Raw genomic sequence first — 17961 nt, forward strand, 5'->3', positions numbered from 1 at the left:
TAGAGTAAATAATTACATATTAACCCTACTAATTGCAATAATTACAATAAGACCTTAATATAAATATTAATAAGTTTAGTTTATATACTAATACCCCCCCCCTAAACTAAACTTAGTTTAAGTGAGGACTTCGTTTCTTCAAGATCCGCTTGCCATCACAGTAGCGTTGGTTCGTCATCTTCCTCCCGGATCAGGTTTGCTTTCACTCTTTTCTCCCCTTTTTGACATTCATGTTTGAAATGTCGAAGTTCATTACAATTGAAGCATCGTATGTGATCTTTGTTTTGATGACCGTGCTTCCCACCTTTAATTTTCCATGACCTCCAATTTTTTCCTTGACCATGTGTAACGCCCGTTAATTTCAGATAAGTGATTTAAAGCATGTAAAGTATGTACATCTCTCGGGATTTATCCGACTTTCCTCGGAGGCTTTACGTCATCCCGGTACGTTAAAATTATGTAACTTTCCACCCAAGTTGCTACACACTTTATACGTGAGGGGCTAGAATGAAACTTCTTATTTTATATCATAAAAGAATGAAAAACCCTAACTCATAACCTAAGGTGCAGCCGATCGCAGCTAAGAACCCCCCCTGCTCGTTTTTCTTCTGCCCCGCCATGTTCAGCCGTGAAAACTTCAATTCAAGGTCGGTTTTATGATTCCCCATGACTTTTGCACCTTAATTGATCATATGAACGCGCTTATTGGTCGTTAAGATTGAGTTTTGATGATAATAGCTTGCTGACAGATTCGTATACGTTTATTCTAGGGTCTGTAATGCGATGTTAATCCACTGTTTTTGATCGATTCTTGATTCCATGATGTTCTACTTTGAGTCTAGTTTCCAGAAAGGTATAATACGTAATTTTTGGACGAGATTTGAATAGTTTTTATGATTTTATAAAATCGAGTGTCAAACCTGATGCGGGACGACGGATTCTGGTCCGTCTTCCTGACATCATAACCTTTTTTCGACAAGTCTAAATTGGTTTGTTCCACTTCTGGAAGTTAATATTTTGAGTTAGGAACCAAACCCAATTGGAATCCTTTAATTTGGCTGGGTAATGAATTTTATAAAAATAAAACCATTTTGTTGCGCAGCTGAAATAGCTGCACATACCTTTCTGTGTTAGAAGAATTTTTATGATTTTTGTGTCCACTAGAAAAATATAATAAAAATATTTTTATAAACTTAAGATATTTATGTAACACCGGTAAGAATTTAATAATTTATTTCCATGGTTTTCCTATGTAATAAAATACATCTTTGCATGCTAAAATCTGCATGTTATATTCGTATTGATCAATAAGTTCGTTTTAGGCTTAACCGGTGGCTGCCCTTTCTCGCATTTTTCGGGGCTGTTATAATTGAAGTTCGTACTCCGTCATATTCTTAGGTATATCACTTACAATATACTAAAATTTCATGGCCAATGGAGGTGTTTAGGTCGGTCAATCGATTTTAGTTCGAAAACTAGGGTTTATCGGGTGTAGGATTGGCAATTGTTGAGTTTGATGCGTTAAACGATCGGATGACCGACCGAATCAGTTTGTACAGCCCTAGGGGAGTTTAAGGGCTATGGGAAAATTATATTTTTGATGCACGGGGCTGTTGGGGTTAGTGCTTCGTCAGTCGAGTCGGCGATGCGCGAATTTTCGTTTAAATGTTAAAGTAAGTGTTGTAAAAGGAACCGTCAACCGTATCAACTCGGGTGACATATTTATGATGAATGAAAAGGTTTTAGACGGAATTTGGTCCATTCGGGGTTGATTCGGTTAACAAATGGTTTTAAGGATTATTTCACGCGCATTCGACCCGATTTGACTATCTTTGGGCCTTGGGCCAAGTGGTTGGGCCTTGGGCCAAAGTGTTGGGCTGGTACGGCCCATTAGGCTAGAGTGTTCCTACAGTCTAGTTTAGTAACGCGTTATGTATAATTTACAGGCCCTTGCTTGTGATTTTGCCCTTAGGAACTTCCTAGCTCGTTGCAAGTATTCGATCGATCTCAGGTGAGTTCTTGATGCCCCGTTTAAATCTTTTTAAGTTTTGGGCTAGCATGCACACCTAAGTGCTTTTCTTACTTGATGAAATGTTATGAATGGTTTTACATAGGCTTGCTAGTATCGGTAGGCCTTGGAATGTTATGGAATGTGTATGTATATATATATATATATTTATATATATTTAGAATGGCCATTATTTGGCGAATGTTGTAGTCGTCTCGACTACTGAATGTTGCGTATGCCTACCTTGTGTTTGCACGCGCCGAATGTTACGTGTTTGGGTTGTACGTTTGCTCGACCCTGAATGTTTGTAGTCGTCTCGACTACTGAATGTTGCGTATGCCTACCTTGTGTTTGCACGCGCCGAATGTTACGTGTTTGGGTTGTACGTTTGCTCGACCCTGAATGTTTGTAGTCGTCTCGACTACTGAATGTTGCGTATGCCTACCTTGTGTTTGCACGCGCCGAATGTTACGTGTTTGGGTTGTACGTTTGCTCGACCCTGAATGTTTGTATTCGTCTCGACTACTGAATGTTGTGTATGCCTACCTTGTGTTTGCACGCGCCGAATGTTACGTGTTTGGGTTGTACGTTTGCTCGACCCTGAATGTTTGTAGTCGTCTCGACTACTGAATGTTGCGTATGCCTACTTTGTGTTTGCATATGCTGAATGTTACGTGTTTGGGTTGTACGTTTTCTCGGCCCTGAATGTTATTATTGAATGTTATATATACGTATAATGATATATATTGGAATGCACGTATAGAGGTGCTCATACGTAAGGATGATTATTTATTTGAATGTGGTGACCTAACCGATGTACTTCCGTTTACCGTTTTAAAACCGTTGGATTGATTATTAAAACTGTTGCCACTTATTTAAAACTTGAACTCACTCAGCTTAAGCTGACTTTGTGTGCATGTTAGTGTAAGTTTCAGGATTTGGAAGAGGATGCCTAATCGCTTGGACGTGCACGGAGCTATTTGGATGGTGAAGGGCATACTAGAAGGAAGTATTGTTTATGAATATTTTATTTCAAGGAAACTTATAACAGTTATACTTATTTTGGTTATTGGGCAAAATTCCCAGGTTTCGGGAACTTATTTCATTTTTCATGTTTTCCGCAAAATTTACACTCTGATACGCTTGTTTTAATGGAAGAAATGGTTTTTAAGTTTACTAAAATTTTACAAGTGTTTGAATGATTACCAACTGTGGGGTTCCCGGGGTTCGGGGCCTTACAAGTTGGTATCAGAGCCTTGGTTCGAGGGATCCGAGCATCCCCGAATGCTTAGACTCGAACTGTAAGAAAAGAGACCAGTATGCCCGCCGCGAGTAGCTGCACGCCAAGAGGTAACTTTAAATTATTTAGTCATTCCTTTGAATTTGAATGTTTCCAGTATGTGATTAATTGTAAAGTGTTAGATAGAATGCTAATGTGGGTAGGGGCAGGGGGTGCTTAGAACGGGCCGGTGAAGTAAACGACTAATAACACTTGATCAACGTTATTAGCAGTTTACCCTTACCTTCCATGTTTTAAATACCACTTGTGTCTGACTGTGTTAGGGTTCCGTCTTTGTAGGGATAGGATTTGGCTAACTCTCGAGTCGTTAGCGTTAAAGTTTATCTTATTCCCTAAATTCTCCTGTTCGTTTCCCATCCTCTCGAACGCTTTGCGCGTAATTGTTTAGCTGAGGCGTAGCATACTGTCACTCTGGGTTCCTTGGTACTTGACCGCTTAAATTCCTCGCTCCTTCAAGAATGTATGAGCAACTGTTTAGCTAAGTAGGAGCGTGATGTTATCCCAGATACCTTTCTACTTGATGAATTACCGGCGTCTGTCTTATTTGATTCGGGCGCCAGTAGAAGTTTTGTGTCTACCGCTTTCTGTTCCTCGTTGAATAAATCACCTGAGCGCGTAGTCGATGTGTTTGAGGTTGAGGTCGCCGTAGGAAAATATGTTTTCGTGTCTAGGGCTACCGTCGGTGATGTTCCTATCGTTCGGGATTTCCCGGACGTAATTCCAGATGATTGGTCAGATGTGCCGCCGGACCGTGAGGTCGAGTTCCAGATAGATCTTGTGCGGGCGCAAAACCCGTTGCTCGAACCCTTATTGTCTAGCACCGAATGAGATGAAAGAACTTATGGCCCAGTTGGAAGACTTGCTCGACAAGGGCTTCATTCGACCGAGCATCTCGCCTTGGGTGCCTCGGTCTGGTTCGTTAAGAAGAAGGACGGTAGCATGCAGATGTGCATTGACTACCGTGAGTTGAATAAGCTCACCGTTAAAAATCGGTACCCGCTCCCGAGGATCGACGACTTATTTGATCAGCTCCAAGGAGCTAGTTGGCTCTCGAAGATCGAACTTAGGTCCGGGTATCATCAGTTGAAGATTCGGGAGGAAGATATTCCTAAGACTGCATTCCGCACTCGTTATGGGCACTACGAATTCCTCGTGATGACTTTCAGTTTGACCAACGCATCGGCTGCGTTCATGGATCTTATGAACCGGGTGTGTAGACCGATGCTCGATCGTTCTGTTATTGTATTCATCGACGACATCCTTGTGTATTCCAAAAGCGAATCCGATCACGCCGGTCATCTCTCGGAAGTTTTGGAAACTCTGCGAAAGAGCAAGTTGTATGCAAAATTTTCTAAGAGTTCCTTCTGGTTGCGTGAGGTTCAGTTCTTGGGTCATGTTATTAACCCGAGGGGTATTTTGGTTGATCCTGCAAAGGTGGAAGCCGGGAATGATTGGGAGTCTCCTAAGTCTCCATCTGAAATCCGTAGCTTTCTGGGCTTGGCGGGGTATTACCGCCGCTTTATTCCCGACTTTTTGAAAATTGCTTCTTCGCTGACCAAGTTGACTAAGAAGAGTGTTAAGTTCGTTTGGGGTAATGAGCCAGAGGAGACTTTTCTCGAGTTGAAGAACAGGTTAACGCATGCCCCGATTTTAGCTTTACCTGATGGCACCGATGATTTGGTAGTGTATTCTGATGCCTCTTATCAGGGGCTTGGGTGTGTTTTGATGCAGCGAGGTCGAGTCATCGCTTATGCCTCACGGAAGTTGAAGCCTCACGAGGCGAATTTTCCTACTCACGATTTGGAGCTTGCGGCCGTTGTGTTTGCGCTTAAGTTGTGGCAGCATTATTTGTACGGTGTTCCCTGCGTTATCTATACCGATCATAAGAGTTTAAAGTATTTCTTCGAACAAAAGGAATTGAATATGCGCCAGCGTCGATGGTTGGAGTTGATTAAGGATTATGATTTGGAAATTATGTACCACTAAGTAAGGCTAACGTGGTGGCTGACGGGTTGAGCCAGAAGGAGAGACCGAAGCCGATTCGTGTAAAATCTTATCAACTCATCCTTAAACCCGATATTTTGAAGCAAATAGCCAGCGTTCAAAATGAGGCCTTGCAGGTGGAATGGATTATGTCAGAACGTGTTTGGGGTCAGGAAAAGTTGTTGGAAGACGTCGGTGATGGGGTGAAGTATAAGGATGGGCATTTAGGGTACCGAGGTATGGAGGTTTCAGAGGTAAAATTTTAGATGAGGCGCACAAGTCCCGCTATTCTATTCACCCGGGCGCGACCAAGATGTACCAAGACCTGAGGAAGAATTATTGGTGGCCTGCGATGAAGTTTGACATGGCTCAGTATGTGAGTAAGTGTTTGACGTGTCTTCAGGTTAAGGCCGAGCATCAGAAGCCGTTTAGGAAACTTCAGCCATTGGAAATACCTGAGTTGAAATGGGAGCATCTTACTATATATTTCGTTACTAAACTGCCTCGTACTCCTAGGGGTAATTAGGACACCATTTGGGTAACCGGGGATAGACTGACCAAGAGCGCTCACTTCTTGCCGATTCGAGAGACTTTTAATTATGAGCAGCTAGCCGATGAGTTTATTCGTGAGATCGTCTCTAGGCACGGGGTGCCGGTATCTATTGTTTCGGATAGGGATACGCGTTTCACCTCCAGGTTTTGGAAAAGGTTTCACGAGGAGATGGGTACCAAACTCCACATCAGTACTGCCTATCACCCGCAGACGGATGGTCAGTCCGAGAGGACAATTCAGACTCTCGAGGATATGTTGCGGGCTTGTGTTATCGACTTTGGTGGTAGTTGGGACCGTCACTTACCGTTGGTGGAGTTTTCGTATAATAACAGTTATCGCGCCACGATTGGGATGCCACCGTTTGAGATGTTGTATGGTAGGAGATGTAGGACTCCAGTCTGTTAAGGTTCCATTGGTCAGAAATAGTTGGGTAGTTTGAAGGTGGTTGAGGCAACGACTGAGAAGCTCGAAAAGATTAAGGCTTTTATGAAGGCCGTTCAGGATCGTCAAAAGTCCTACACAGATAAAAGGCGGAGGCCTATTGTTTTTGGGGCTGGTGATAGAGTTATGCTAAAAGTTTCTCCTTGGAAGGGCATCATTCGTTTCCGTAAGTGGGGGAAGCTTAGTCCGAGGTTCATTGGTCCGTCCCGTATATTGTCCCGTGTTGGTGAGGTAACGTATAGACTGGAATTGCTCGATGAGCTCGCGGAGATTCATGCTACTATCCACGTGTCCCATTTGAGGAAATGTTTAGCAGATGAAGATGCCCATGTGCCTCTTGATGACATTGAGTTTGATAGTAAACTGAACTACGTTGAATAACCTATCGCAACTCTTGACCGTTAGGAAAGGCGTTTGAGAAATAAAGTGGTTAGGAAGGTGAAGGTGCAATGGAGACACCGTAGGGGTTCAGAGGCTACTTGGGAATCCGAATGCGAGATAATGAAACTCTACCCGCAATTGTTACTGTCGCATCGGGATTCGGGGACGAATCCCATTTTAAGGAGGGTGGAATTGTAACGCCCGTTAATTTCAGATAAGTGATTTAAAGCATGTAAAGTATGTACATCTCTCGGGATTTATCCGACTTTCCTCGGAGGCTTTACGTCATCCCGGTACGTTAAAATTATGTAACTTTCCACCCAAGTTGCTACACACTTTATACTTGAGGGGCTAGAATGAAACTTCTTATTTTATATCATAAAAGAATGAAAAACCCTAACTCATAACCCTAAGTGCAGCCGATCGCAGCTAAGAACCCCCCCTGCTCGTTTTTCTTCTGCCCCGCCATGTTCAGCCGTGAAAACTTCAATTCAAGGTCGGTTTTATGATTCCCCATGTCTTTTGCTCCTTAATTGATCATACGAACGTGCTTATTGGTCGTTAAGATTGAGTTTTGATGATAACAGCTGGCTGACAGATTCGTATACGATTATTGTAGGGTCTGTAACGTGATGTTAATCCACTGTTTTTGATCGATTCTTGATTCCATGATGTTCTACTTTGAGTCTAGTTTCCAGAGAGGTATAATACGTAATTTTTGGACGAGATTTGAATAGTTTTTATGATTTTATAAAATCGAGTGTCAAACCTGATGCGGGACGACGGATTCTGGTCCGTCTTCCCGACATCATAACCTTTTTTCGACAAGTCTAAATTGGTTAGGAATCCACTTCTGGAAGTTAATATTTTGAGTTAGTAACCAAACCCAATTGGAATCGTTTAATTTGGCTGGGTAATGAATTTTATAAAAATAAAACCATTTTGTTGCGCAGCTGAAATAGCTGCACATACCTTTCTGTGTTAGAAGAATTTTTATGATTTTTGTGTCCACTAGAAAAATATAATAAAAATATTTTTATAAACTTAAGATATTTATGTAACACTGGTAAGAATTTAATAATTTATTTCCATGTTTTTCCTATGTAATAAAATACATCTTTGCATGCTAAAATCTGCATGTTATATTCGTATTGATCAATAAGTTCGTTTTAGGCTTAACCGGTGGCTGCCCTTTCTCGCATTTTTCGGGGCTGTTATAATTGAAGTTCGTACTCCGTCATATTCTTAGGTATATCACTTACAATATACTAAAATTTCATGGCCAATGGAGGTGTTTAGGTCGGTCAATCGATTTTAGTTCGAAAACTAGGGTTTATCGGGTGTAGGATTGGCAATTGTTGAGTTTGATGCGTTAAACGATCGGATGACCGACCGAATCAGTTTGTACAGCCCTAGGCGAGTTTAAGGGCTATGGGAAAATTATATTTTTGATGCACGGGGCTGTTGGGGTTAGTGCTTCGTCAGTCGAGTCGGCGATGCGCGAATTTTCTTTTAAATGTTAAAGTAAGTGTTGTAAAAGGAACCGTCAACCCTATCAACTCGGGTGACATATTTATGATGAATGAAAAGGTTTTAGACGGAATTTGGTCCATTCGGGGTTGATTCGGTTAACAAATGGTTTTAAGGATTATTTCACGCGCATTCGACCCGATTTGACTATCTTTGGGCCTTGGGCCAAGTGGTTGGGCCTTGGGCCAAGTTGTTGGGCCTTGGGCCAAGCTGTTGGGCCTTGGGCTAAAGTATTGGGCCTTGGGACAAAGTTGTTGGGCCTTGGGCCAAGTGTTGGGCCTTGGGCCAAAGTGTTGGGCTGGTACGGCCCATTAGGCTAGAGTGTTCCTACATTCTAGTTTAGTAACGCGTTATGTGTAATTTACAGGCCCTTGCTTGTGATTTTGCCCTTAGGAACTTCCTAGCTCGTTGCAAGTATTCGATCGATCTCAGGTGAGTTCTTGATGCCCCGTTTAAATCTTTTTAAGTTTAGGCTAGCATGCACACCTAAGTGCTTTTCTTACTTGATGAAATGTTATGAATGGTTTTACATAGGCTTGCTAGTATCGGTAGGCCTTGGAATGTTATGGAATGTGTATGTATATATATATATATATTTATATATATTTAGAATGGCCATTATTTGGCGAATGTTGTAGTCGTCTCGACTACTGAATGTTGCGTATGCCTACCTTGTGTTTGCACGCACAGAATGTTACGTGTTTGGGTTGTATGTTTGCTCGACCCTGAATGTTTGTAGTCGTCTCGACTACTGAATGTTGCGTATGCCTACCTTGTGTTTGCACGCGCCGAATGTTACGTGTTTGGGTTGTACGTTTGCTTGACCCTGAATGTTTGTAGTCGTCTCGACTACTGAATGTTGCGTATGCCTACCTTGTGTTTGCACGCGCCGAATGTTACGTGTTTGGGTTGTACGTTTGCTCGACCCTGAATGTTTGTAGTCGTCTCGACTACTGAATGTTGTGTATGCCTACCTTGTGTTTGCACGCGCCGAATGTTACGTGTTTGGGTTGTACGTTTGCTCGACCCTGAATGTTTGTAGTCGTCTTGACTACTGAATGTTGCGTATGCCTACTTTGTGTTTGCATGCGCTGAATGTTACGTGTTTGGGTTGTACGTTTTCTCGGCCCTGAATGTTATTATTGAATGTTATATATACGTATAATGATATATATAGGAATGCACGTATAGAGGTGCTCATACGTAAGGATGATTATTTATTTGAATGTGGTGACCTAACCGATGTACTTCCGTTTACCGTTTCGTTGGAATGATTATTAAAACTGTTGCTACTTATTTAAAACTTGAACTCACTCAGCTTAAGCTGACTTTGTGTGCATGTTAGTGTAAGTTTCAGGATTTGGAAGAGGATGCCTAATCGCTTGGACGTGCACGGAGCTACTTGGATGGTGAAGGGCATACTGGAAGGAAGAATTGTTTATGAATATTTTATTTCAAGGAAACTTATAACAGTTATACTTATTTTGGTTCTTGGGATAAATTCCCAGGTTTCGGGAACTTATTTCATTTTTCATGTTTTCCGCAAAATTTACACTCAGATACACTTGTTTTAATGGAAGAAATGGTTTTTAAGTTTACTAAATTTTACAAGTGTTTGAATGATTACCAACTGTGGGGTTCCCGGGGTTCGGGGCCTTACACCATGTCCGTTGTTTTCTTGCTTTGAACTTTCGTGACCGCAATGCTCACATTTATGGTCATTGGATTTTTTTCTTTCCGTCTTCGTTGCAGAATAAGAGCTTGTCATGCATGTCTTTCTCCTTGATTTTCTTCTTGGTACGTTCCTCAAAAGCCTTCAATCTTCTAACGGCTTCTTGGAATGGCATTGCACCAGGATCAACAAACTGTTGGATCACAGCAACAATCTGAATGAACTTTTCTGGCACCGAACTAAGTAGTTTTCGGACCAGTTTCTTGTCATTCATAGTTTGCCCAAGATTGCTTGCTTTTGATGCAATCTCACTAATTTTTCCGGAATAAACATCAAGTGATTCGTCAACACCCATTTTTAGAGACTCAAAATCTGACTTGAATGTTTCTAAACACGTTTCTTTAACTCTGTCAACTCCAACATGTCGAACCTTTAATGTGTCCCAAATTTCTTTAGAGGAAGTAAAATTAGTAATTTGCAATACCATGTTTTCTGGAATTGCTTGGTACAGTAATGCAATTGTAGTATTATTCTGTTTCTCATCAACTTGGGTGCCCTCTTTTGGTTCGACGGCTTCCCAAATTCCATGGACATTAAAGATCGATCTAATCTTTACAGCCCAAATGGTGTAATTTGTGGAGTTTAACATAGGACATTAAAAACTCATGAATGTCCCTCCTTCTTTTAAAGTTACAACTTCTTTATCCTTGGACTGAACCATTTTCTTAGTTTTCTTTTTCCTAATCTTGACAAATTGACTATCACCGGTTTCAGATCAACTTTGATTTCAACTTTATTAGTATCGGATCAAATCGATATCAACCTTTAACAATAAAAATTCAACGTTTTTTCAGTTACCTTACAACTTAAGACAAATCAAAACCAACTGTTAGTTCTATAAATGATATCCGGTTTATAAAACCAACTGTTTCAACAACGGTTTACGGGTTTTTCGGTCACAAATGAATCAAAACCAACCGTTTAATACCGAGAGTAGTATACGGGTTTCCCAAAGCAAATCAAAACCAATTGTTCGTCTCAACCGACAACAATATATGGGTTTTTCGGTTGCTAAAATAACTTAAACCAACTACTCTAAAACACAATGGTGTTCGAGTTTATCGGTCACCAAGTGAATCAAAACCAACAGTTTCGACCAAGAATAGTATCCGGGTTTTCGGTTGCAAAGCCAATCAAAACCAATTGTTTGTCTCCATCGACAACAATACATGGGTTTTTGGGTTGCTTAACGAAGCAAGCCAACTATTCTTATTTTCTTACTTCTTCCAAAATGTTTCAATACGAATTTTTTAATCCAAACCAAATTAACAAGCAATTGATTATAAAAATTGCTTTGCTTTCTTTACTTTGATTTGCAGCAAAGTAATATTCAAGAATATATAAAAATTGATTAACTAACAACTTGTAATCTCAGTTGCCTACTGATTGATGTATTCATCAATTTATTGAGACATAACCAAAAGACAACAACGAACTTTTTTACTTTTTTTTATCGCAAATAGGAATTCAAGACAATTAATCACATATTAATTCACAATCCTTTTCTGTCTCTTGACCAATCAGTGATCACAAGTAATTCCAAATTTGATTTTGCTTCTGATATAATTTGATCGAACCTTTCTTGTTCTTCCCTTAATCGATCAATTCAATTAAATGAATTCCCTGATTCAATTGATCACGGCCCCTTATCCTTGCAGATCGATTGATTATCACACAGATAATTTCAATTATCAATTTAAAACTAGGACGTTAATAAACTGAATTCCCAAATCGATTAAAACTTCAGATTGATTATCTCAGTTTCTCAAACCTTGGCTCTTATGCCACTTTTGGTAATCAGAGAACAAACCCCAATTTAATTGAATAGAATAAGAACAAGATGATGATACACAAGAATTCTTGATTGAACAATACTGAATATACAATTGAATATACTGAATATGTTAACAAATTTGTCTGACATCACTCCTATTTATAGAGTAAATAATTACATATTTACTTCTGATATAATTTGAATTTTCCAAAATAACTTAAACCTAATAAAAAACATACCCAAGGTTATTTTTGTTTATTATATTTCTTCTTACTTCAAATGTTGCATAGGACAAGTAAATACAAAATCATAAAAGCTTGTAAAGGAAATTACAAGAATAAAGGATGGGAAAAGGAGCAAATCATGCTGGTCAAAAGGGAGAAAGATATGGTAGAGAAATAAGGAGTTAAATAAGTCAAGTGATATCTCAATACTCCCCCTCAAGTTGGAGCATGTAAGTTTCGAGAGCCCAACTTGTCAAGTAGAAATCTAAGTTGTTGTCCTCCCAAGCCCTTTGTGAATATATCGGCAATTTGCATTTTGGTGTCAATGGTGTGACGTTTGATTTCTTGACTATCAACTCTTTCCCGAACGAAATAGAAATCCATCTCTACATGTTTGGTGCGCTCATGAAAGACTGGGTTATTAGCGATGTGACGGGCCGCTTGATTATCACAAAATAGAGGTGTCGGTTTTGTAAGGATCACACCAATATCTTTTAGAAGCCAACGAACCCATAAAACTTCATTTACGGTAGATGCCATAGGTCGGTATTCTGCCTCGGCGGAAGAACGGGAGACAACACACTGTTTTTTGGTTTTCCAAGAGATTGGGACTCCACCCGAAAGGAGCAGGTAACCAGTTCGAGATCTCTGTGTGTATGGACATCCAAGCCAATCTGAGTCACAATAAGCCCTAAGATTGCACTCTCCTTCACGTGGAAGAAGGACTCCTTGCCTGGGTGTGGCTTTAGATAACATAAAACACGATGAGTAGCATCTAAATGCGGTTGTCTAGGATCTGAAAAAAATTGACTTAGGATATTGACCGCATAGGTGATGTCAGGTCGGGTGGCTTGCAGGTAAAGAAGTCTTCCTACCAATCTTCGATATTGTCCAACATCTACTTGTGGTTCACCTTCACTCTTGTCAAGTTTGAGATTTTGTTCAAAAGGGAAGGAACTTGGTCTACATCCTTGTAAGCCACTATCTTGAAGGATGTCAAGAACATATTTTTGTTGGCTTAGTATAAGTCCTTCGGTGGTACGGGCAACTTCTATACCAAGGAAGTATTTGAGGTTTCCAAGATCTTTGATGCTGAAATGTTGGTTAAGCTTGTCGTTGGTGTCTTGTATTTTGTTTCCGTTGTTGCCGACTATCACAACATCATCGACATAAATAAGGGCGGCAACGAAAATATTACCATGTCGATAGATAAAAAGAGAGTGATCAGCTTTTGATTGAGTGTAGCCAAGACTAAGAAGAGCATTGGTAAATTTTTGGTACCAATTTCGGGAGGCTTGTTTAAGCCCATAGAGAGATTTTCTTAGTCGACAAACTCGTGTTTCTCCTTTTTTAGCAAAGCCTTGAGGTATCTTCATGTACACTTCTTCATGTAAATCACCATGTAAAAATGAATTGTTTACATCTAGTTGGTGTATGAGCCAATCCCGTTTTACTGCGATGGCTAAAATTGTTCTAACTGTGACAAGTTTGGCAACTGGAGCAAAGGTGTCATGATAGTCAACTCCCTCAATTTGAGTGAATCCTTTTGCCACGAGTCGTGCTTTGTACCTATCAATGTCACCATTTGGTTTGTACTTCACTTTGTATACCCATTTGGAATCAATGGCTCGTTTTCCCTCCGGTAATTTTTCAAGGGTCCACGTGCCATTTTTTTCAAGGGCATGAATTTCTTGTTTCATCGCCTCTTTCCATTTTTCATTCTTGATAGCCTGATGAAAAAATTTGGGCTCATCGACCGAGTCGATAGCCGCTAAAAGGCCTTGTGATTGTCAGAAAATTTATTATATGAAACAAAATTGCTTAATGGGTGTACCGTAGATGATTCTTGAGTTGCTGCAGGTTGAGCGTGGTCTACCGATGAGGGAAGTTCGACGACAAAATCTTTCAGGTGACTTGGTTGTGTTTTGGCCCGTTTTTCACGAGTGGGGTGGTTTTGGGTACTTTCGGAAGGAGATTCAGTTGGGGATTTGGCAGATGATTCGGTATTTTGGGTTTGTTCTATCCCAGGCGGAGCTGGAGCTGGTTCAGTAGAAGGACTGGGATTTTGGGATTGTTCTGGCCCAGATAAGGTTGATTGCTCTTTGGAGTTTTGGGTTGTTGCACTTGGGTCTGGTTCATGTGTAGGCCTAATGGGACTTTCATGATTGTCTTCATTAGTTGGGCTTTCAAGATTTTGATTGGGCTCAAGCATCTCTTCGTGGGCTATGTAATCAGTAGGCATAAAACTTGTTTCTGGTGAGCTTCTGTTTGAAGTTTCAATTATGAAGGGATCAAACAAACTTCCATTCATTTCGTCATTGCCTATTTTGTGAAAGGGAAAAATGTTTTCATGAAATTTCACATGCCTAGAGACAATAATTTTTCTGGTTTGGATATCATAAATTTAATATCCCTTGATTCCTTGTGGGTATCCTAGGAAAACACCCGGTCTTCCTCTTTCTTCAAACTTGTCACCTTTGGTTTTGTTGTTCTTGAAATAGAGTAAACACCCAAATGTCTTCATAAGGTTGTAGTCGGGTTTTTGGTTAAGAAGAATTTCATAGGGAATTTTGTTGTCGACAGATGTGGACGACAATCGGTTGATAATGTAAGTGGCGGTTAATACACATTCTCCCTAAAACATTTTAGGCAATTTGGCTTCAAATCTTAGGGCGCGAGCGGTTTCAATTATGTGCCTATGTTTTCTCTCTACAACCCTATTTTGTTATGGGGTGTGTGGACAAGTAGTTTCAAGGAGAATTCCTTGTTCAGCATAAAACTCTAGCATGTCGTTGGACGTAAATTCACCACCATTATCACACCGGATTCTTTTAATCAATTTTCTGAATTGGGTTCCATTTTATGAAAATTGATCAACAATTTGCTTGCTTGAGATTTAAATTTTAGTAAAAACACCCAAATGGATCTACTAAAATCGTCAACAATGGTCAAAAAAGACCTGGCACCGGAGTAGGAGGGAAATCGATATTTACCCTAAATATCGCAATGAATAAGTTCAAAGCACCCACTAGTTTTAATATCACCAACGGGAAATGGATGTTTTGTGTGTTTAGCTCTAGAACAAGAGTCACAAATTTTATTGAAGGGAGAATTGCTAAGAAAATCAATTTGTGAGAGTTTCTCACCGAAAGCGTGTCCCAATCTTTTGTGCCATGTATCAATTGTTGCCATCATGGCTTTCTTTTCTTCTTCAACCATTCCCATTCGGTATAGACCACCTCAGCGTTCACCCACACCAATTAAGCCCCTTGTGTTAATTTCATGCATAACACAAAAATCGAGAAAAAAGGTTATGGCTGCTTGAAGGTCTTGGCTTAAACGACTGACCGACAAAAGATTACAAGTGAACATTGGGTTATGTAAGACATCTTTTATTTTCGTTCCTCCCGGTAAAATGCACTCCCCTCTTCCTTCAACGGGTATGGCGTTTCCGTTTGGAATGACAACCGGGTTTTCAAACTGTTTTTTTGTTTTGTTTCGGAGGATATCGGCGTTGTAGGTGATATGCTCGGTTGATCCTGAGTCTATCACCCAATCATCAGAATCTTTACCTCTCTTAGCTATGCAAGCAGTAGGTTTATTTCCATCTTTATTTCCTGAAAAGAGGTTTAAGAAAATTTCATATTGTTCATTTGTTAAACCTGGAATAGGACTTGAACTGATGCAGGATGTCTTTGGTTTGGTTTCTTCTTGTTTACCGTTTCCCGGCCACCAATCGGGATACCCTATTCTCCTAAAGAAACCTTCGTGAGCATGCCCATCTCGGTTACAGTGAGTGCAACGTTCGGGTTTGTCTCGCCGCTGATTTGTGGGGCCTTCATGTTTTATGGGAACGAACTCTTTGACGGTAGTCGCCCATGGCAGAGACTGGTTATCAGAATTTTGAGGGTTGGTTTTCTTGTGATGTAGGTTGTCGCCGGCCATTGAAGAAGCAAGGTGGTGTTGTGAATGTATATTGGAGCAAACGTCAGGTAGGGTTTTGCTAAGAAAGTGGTATAATGTCCTGCTCTGATACCATGATAAAAAACATATCAAAGGTTATTTTTGTTTATTATATTTCTTCTTACTTCAAATGTTACATAGGACAATTAAATACAAAATCATAAAATCTTGTAAAGGAAATAACAAGAATAAAGGATGGGAAAAGGAGCAAATCATGCTGGTCAAAGGGAGGAAGATGTGGTAGAGAAATAAGGAGTTAAATAAGTCAAGTGATAACTCAATAAAACCAACTACTCTAAAACACAACGGTGTTCGGGTTTATCTGTCACCAAGTGAATCAAAACCAACCGTTTCGACCAAGAATAGTATCCGGGTTTTCGGTTGCAAAGCAAATAAAAAACAATTGTTTGTCTCCACCGAAAACAATACATGGGTTTTTGGGTTGCTTAACGAAGCAAACCAACTATTCTTATTTTCTTACTTCTTCCAAAATGTTTCAATACGAATTTTTTAATCCAAACCAAATTAACAAGCAATTGATTATAAAAATTGCTTTGCTTTCTTTACTTTGATTTGCAGCAAAGTAATATTCAAGAATATATAAAAATTGATTAACTAACAACTTGTAATCTCAGTTGCCTACTGATTGATGTATTCATCAATTTATTGAGACAGAACCAAAAGACAACAACGAACTTTTTTACTTTTTTTTATCGCAAATATGAATTCAAGACAATTAATCACATATTAATTCACAATCCTTTTCTGTCTCTTGACCAATCAGTGATCACAAGTAATTCCAAATTTGATTTTGCTTCTGATATAATTTGATCGAACCTTTCTTGTTCTTCCCTTAATCAATCAATTCAATTAAATGAATTCCCTGATTCAATTGATCACGGCCCCTTATTCCTGTAGATCGATTGATTATCACACAGATAATTTCAATTATCAATTTAAAACTAGGACGTTCATAATCTGAATTCCCAAATCGATTAAAACTTCAGATCGATTATCTCAGTTTCTCAAACCTTGGCTCTGATGCCACTGTTGGTAATTAGAGAACAAATCCTAATTTAATTGAATAGAATAAGAACAAGATGATGATACACAAGAATTCTTGATTGAACAATACTGAATATACGATTGAATATACTGAATATGTTAACAAATTTGTCTGATATCACTCCTATTTATAGAGTAAATAATTACATATTTTCCCTACTAATTACAATAATTACAATAAGACCCCTATACTTAATATAAATATTAATAAGTTTAGTTTATATACTAGATTGGAGGGGAACAAACGTAATGGCGGTTTATTTCAAGAGGCTTAGTCACTTAGTCTTCCCAAAAGCAGTGCACGGTAGCTCTCTCTTCATGAAAGGTCGAGCTATTTATGGATGCAACATCTGTTGCTTATGTGCCAAACTTTGTGGCTAAAGGGACTACGCACTTAGTGTATCAACCGATATGGAGTGCTACAGTGTGAAGCTATTGTGTAGATAACGATTTAGCTATAACCCGTCTGAAAAATCTCAATGTTCATTGGTAGCAAACGTATCGACACCAAATACTATTTCGTACATGAATGTGTAACGTGAGCAAAATCATGTTACTGGTGATTGATCATCAAAAGGCTGACACCTTGAATCAAAGCGCCTGGAGTATTCTGCTTAATAGAATTGTGAAGAACATGGCAAAATGTTACATGGGAGTTGCTTAGTGTTTTTGATGCAGTTTCGGAAGCGATCAATGGCTCGAGAGACTCATGATTAACAAAGATGATAAAATCGAACCAATGGTTCAAAAACAATGTTCTTTTAATATAAAACTTAATCAAAAACTAATTAACAAAGAGACCCCAACATCCTATTTATACTAAACATGGAAAAAGATAAACTAGGAAAGGAGATAATTCTGCATCACTTTTCCTTCATAAACATATGGCAGTAGAATATTTAATGTTTAATGTAGTGCTTTTAATTTCACTAATTGTTAATGGGTTTAAGGATTGGCTGCGAAACCGTAGTTAAGCCAGTTTTCACTGTCAAATCAAAAAAATCGAA

The 17961-nt window shown here is 39.5% G+C and overlaps 1 protein-coding gene across 1 annotated transcript; it reads right to left on the reverse strand.

The window, feature by feature from the left end:
- Positions 1–9914: 9914 nt before the first annotated feature.
- On the reverse strand, positions 9915–10517 carry LOC143617319 (uncharacterized). The gene has a single exon (XM_077089918.1). The coding sequence runs from the start codon at positions 10515–10517 to the stop codon at positions 9915–9917; it is 603 nt and encodes a 200-aa protein (XP_076946033.1).
- Positions 10518–17961: the final 7444 nt, after the last annotated feature.

Source organism: Bidens hawaiensis, unplaced genomic scaffold (assembly GCF_021521415.1).
Source record: "Bidens hawaiensis isolate Kalapana, Puna unplaced genomic scaffold, B.hawaiensis_p1.1 tig00002307_1, whole genome shotgun sequence".
Lineage (NCBI taxonomy): Eukaryota > Viridiplantae > Streptophyta > Magnoliopsida > Asterales > Asteraceae > Bidens > Bidens hawaiensis.

Excerpts from the sequence above, each read along its gene's own strand:
- LOC143617319 (XM_077089918.1), bottom strand. The coding sequence starts at position 10,517 with ATGTTAAACTCCACAAATTACACCATTTGGGCTGTAAAGATTAGATCG.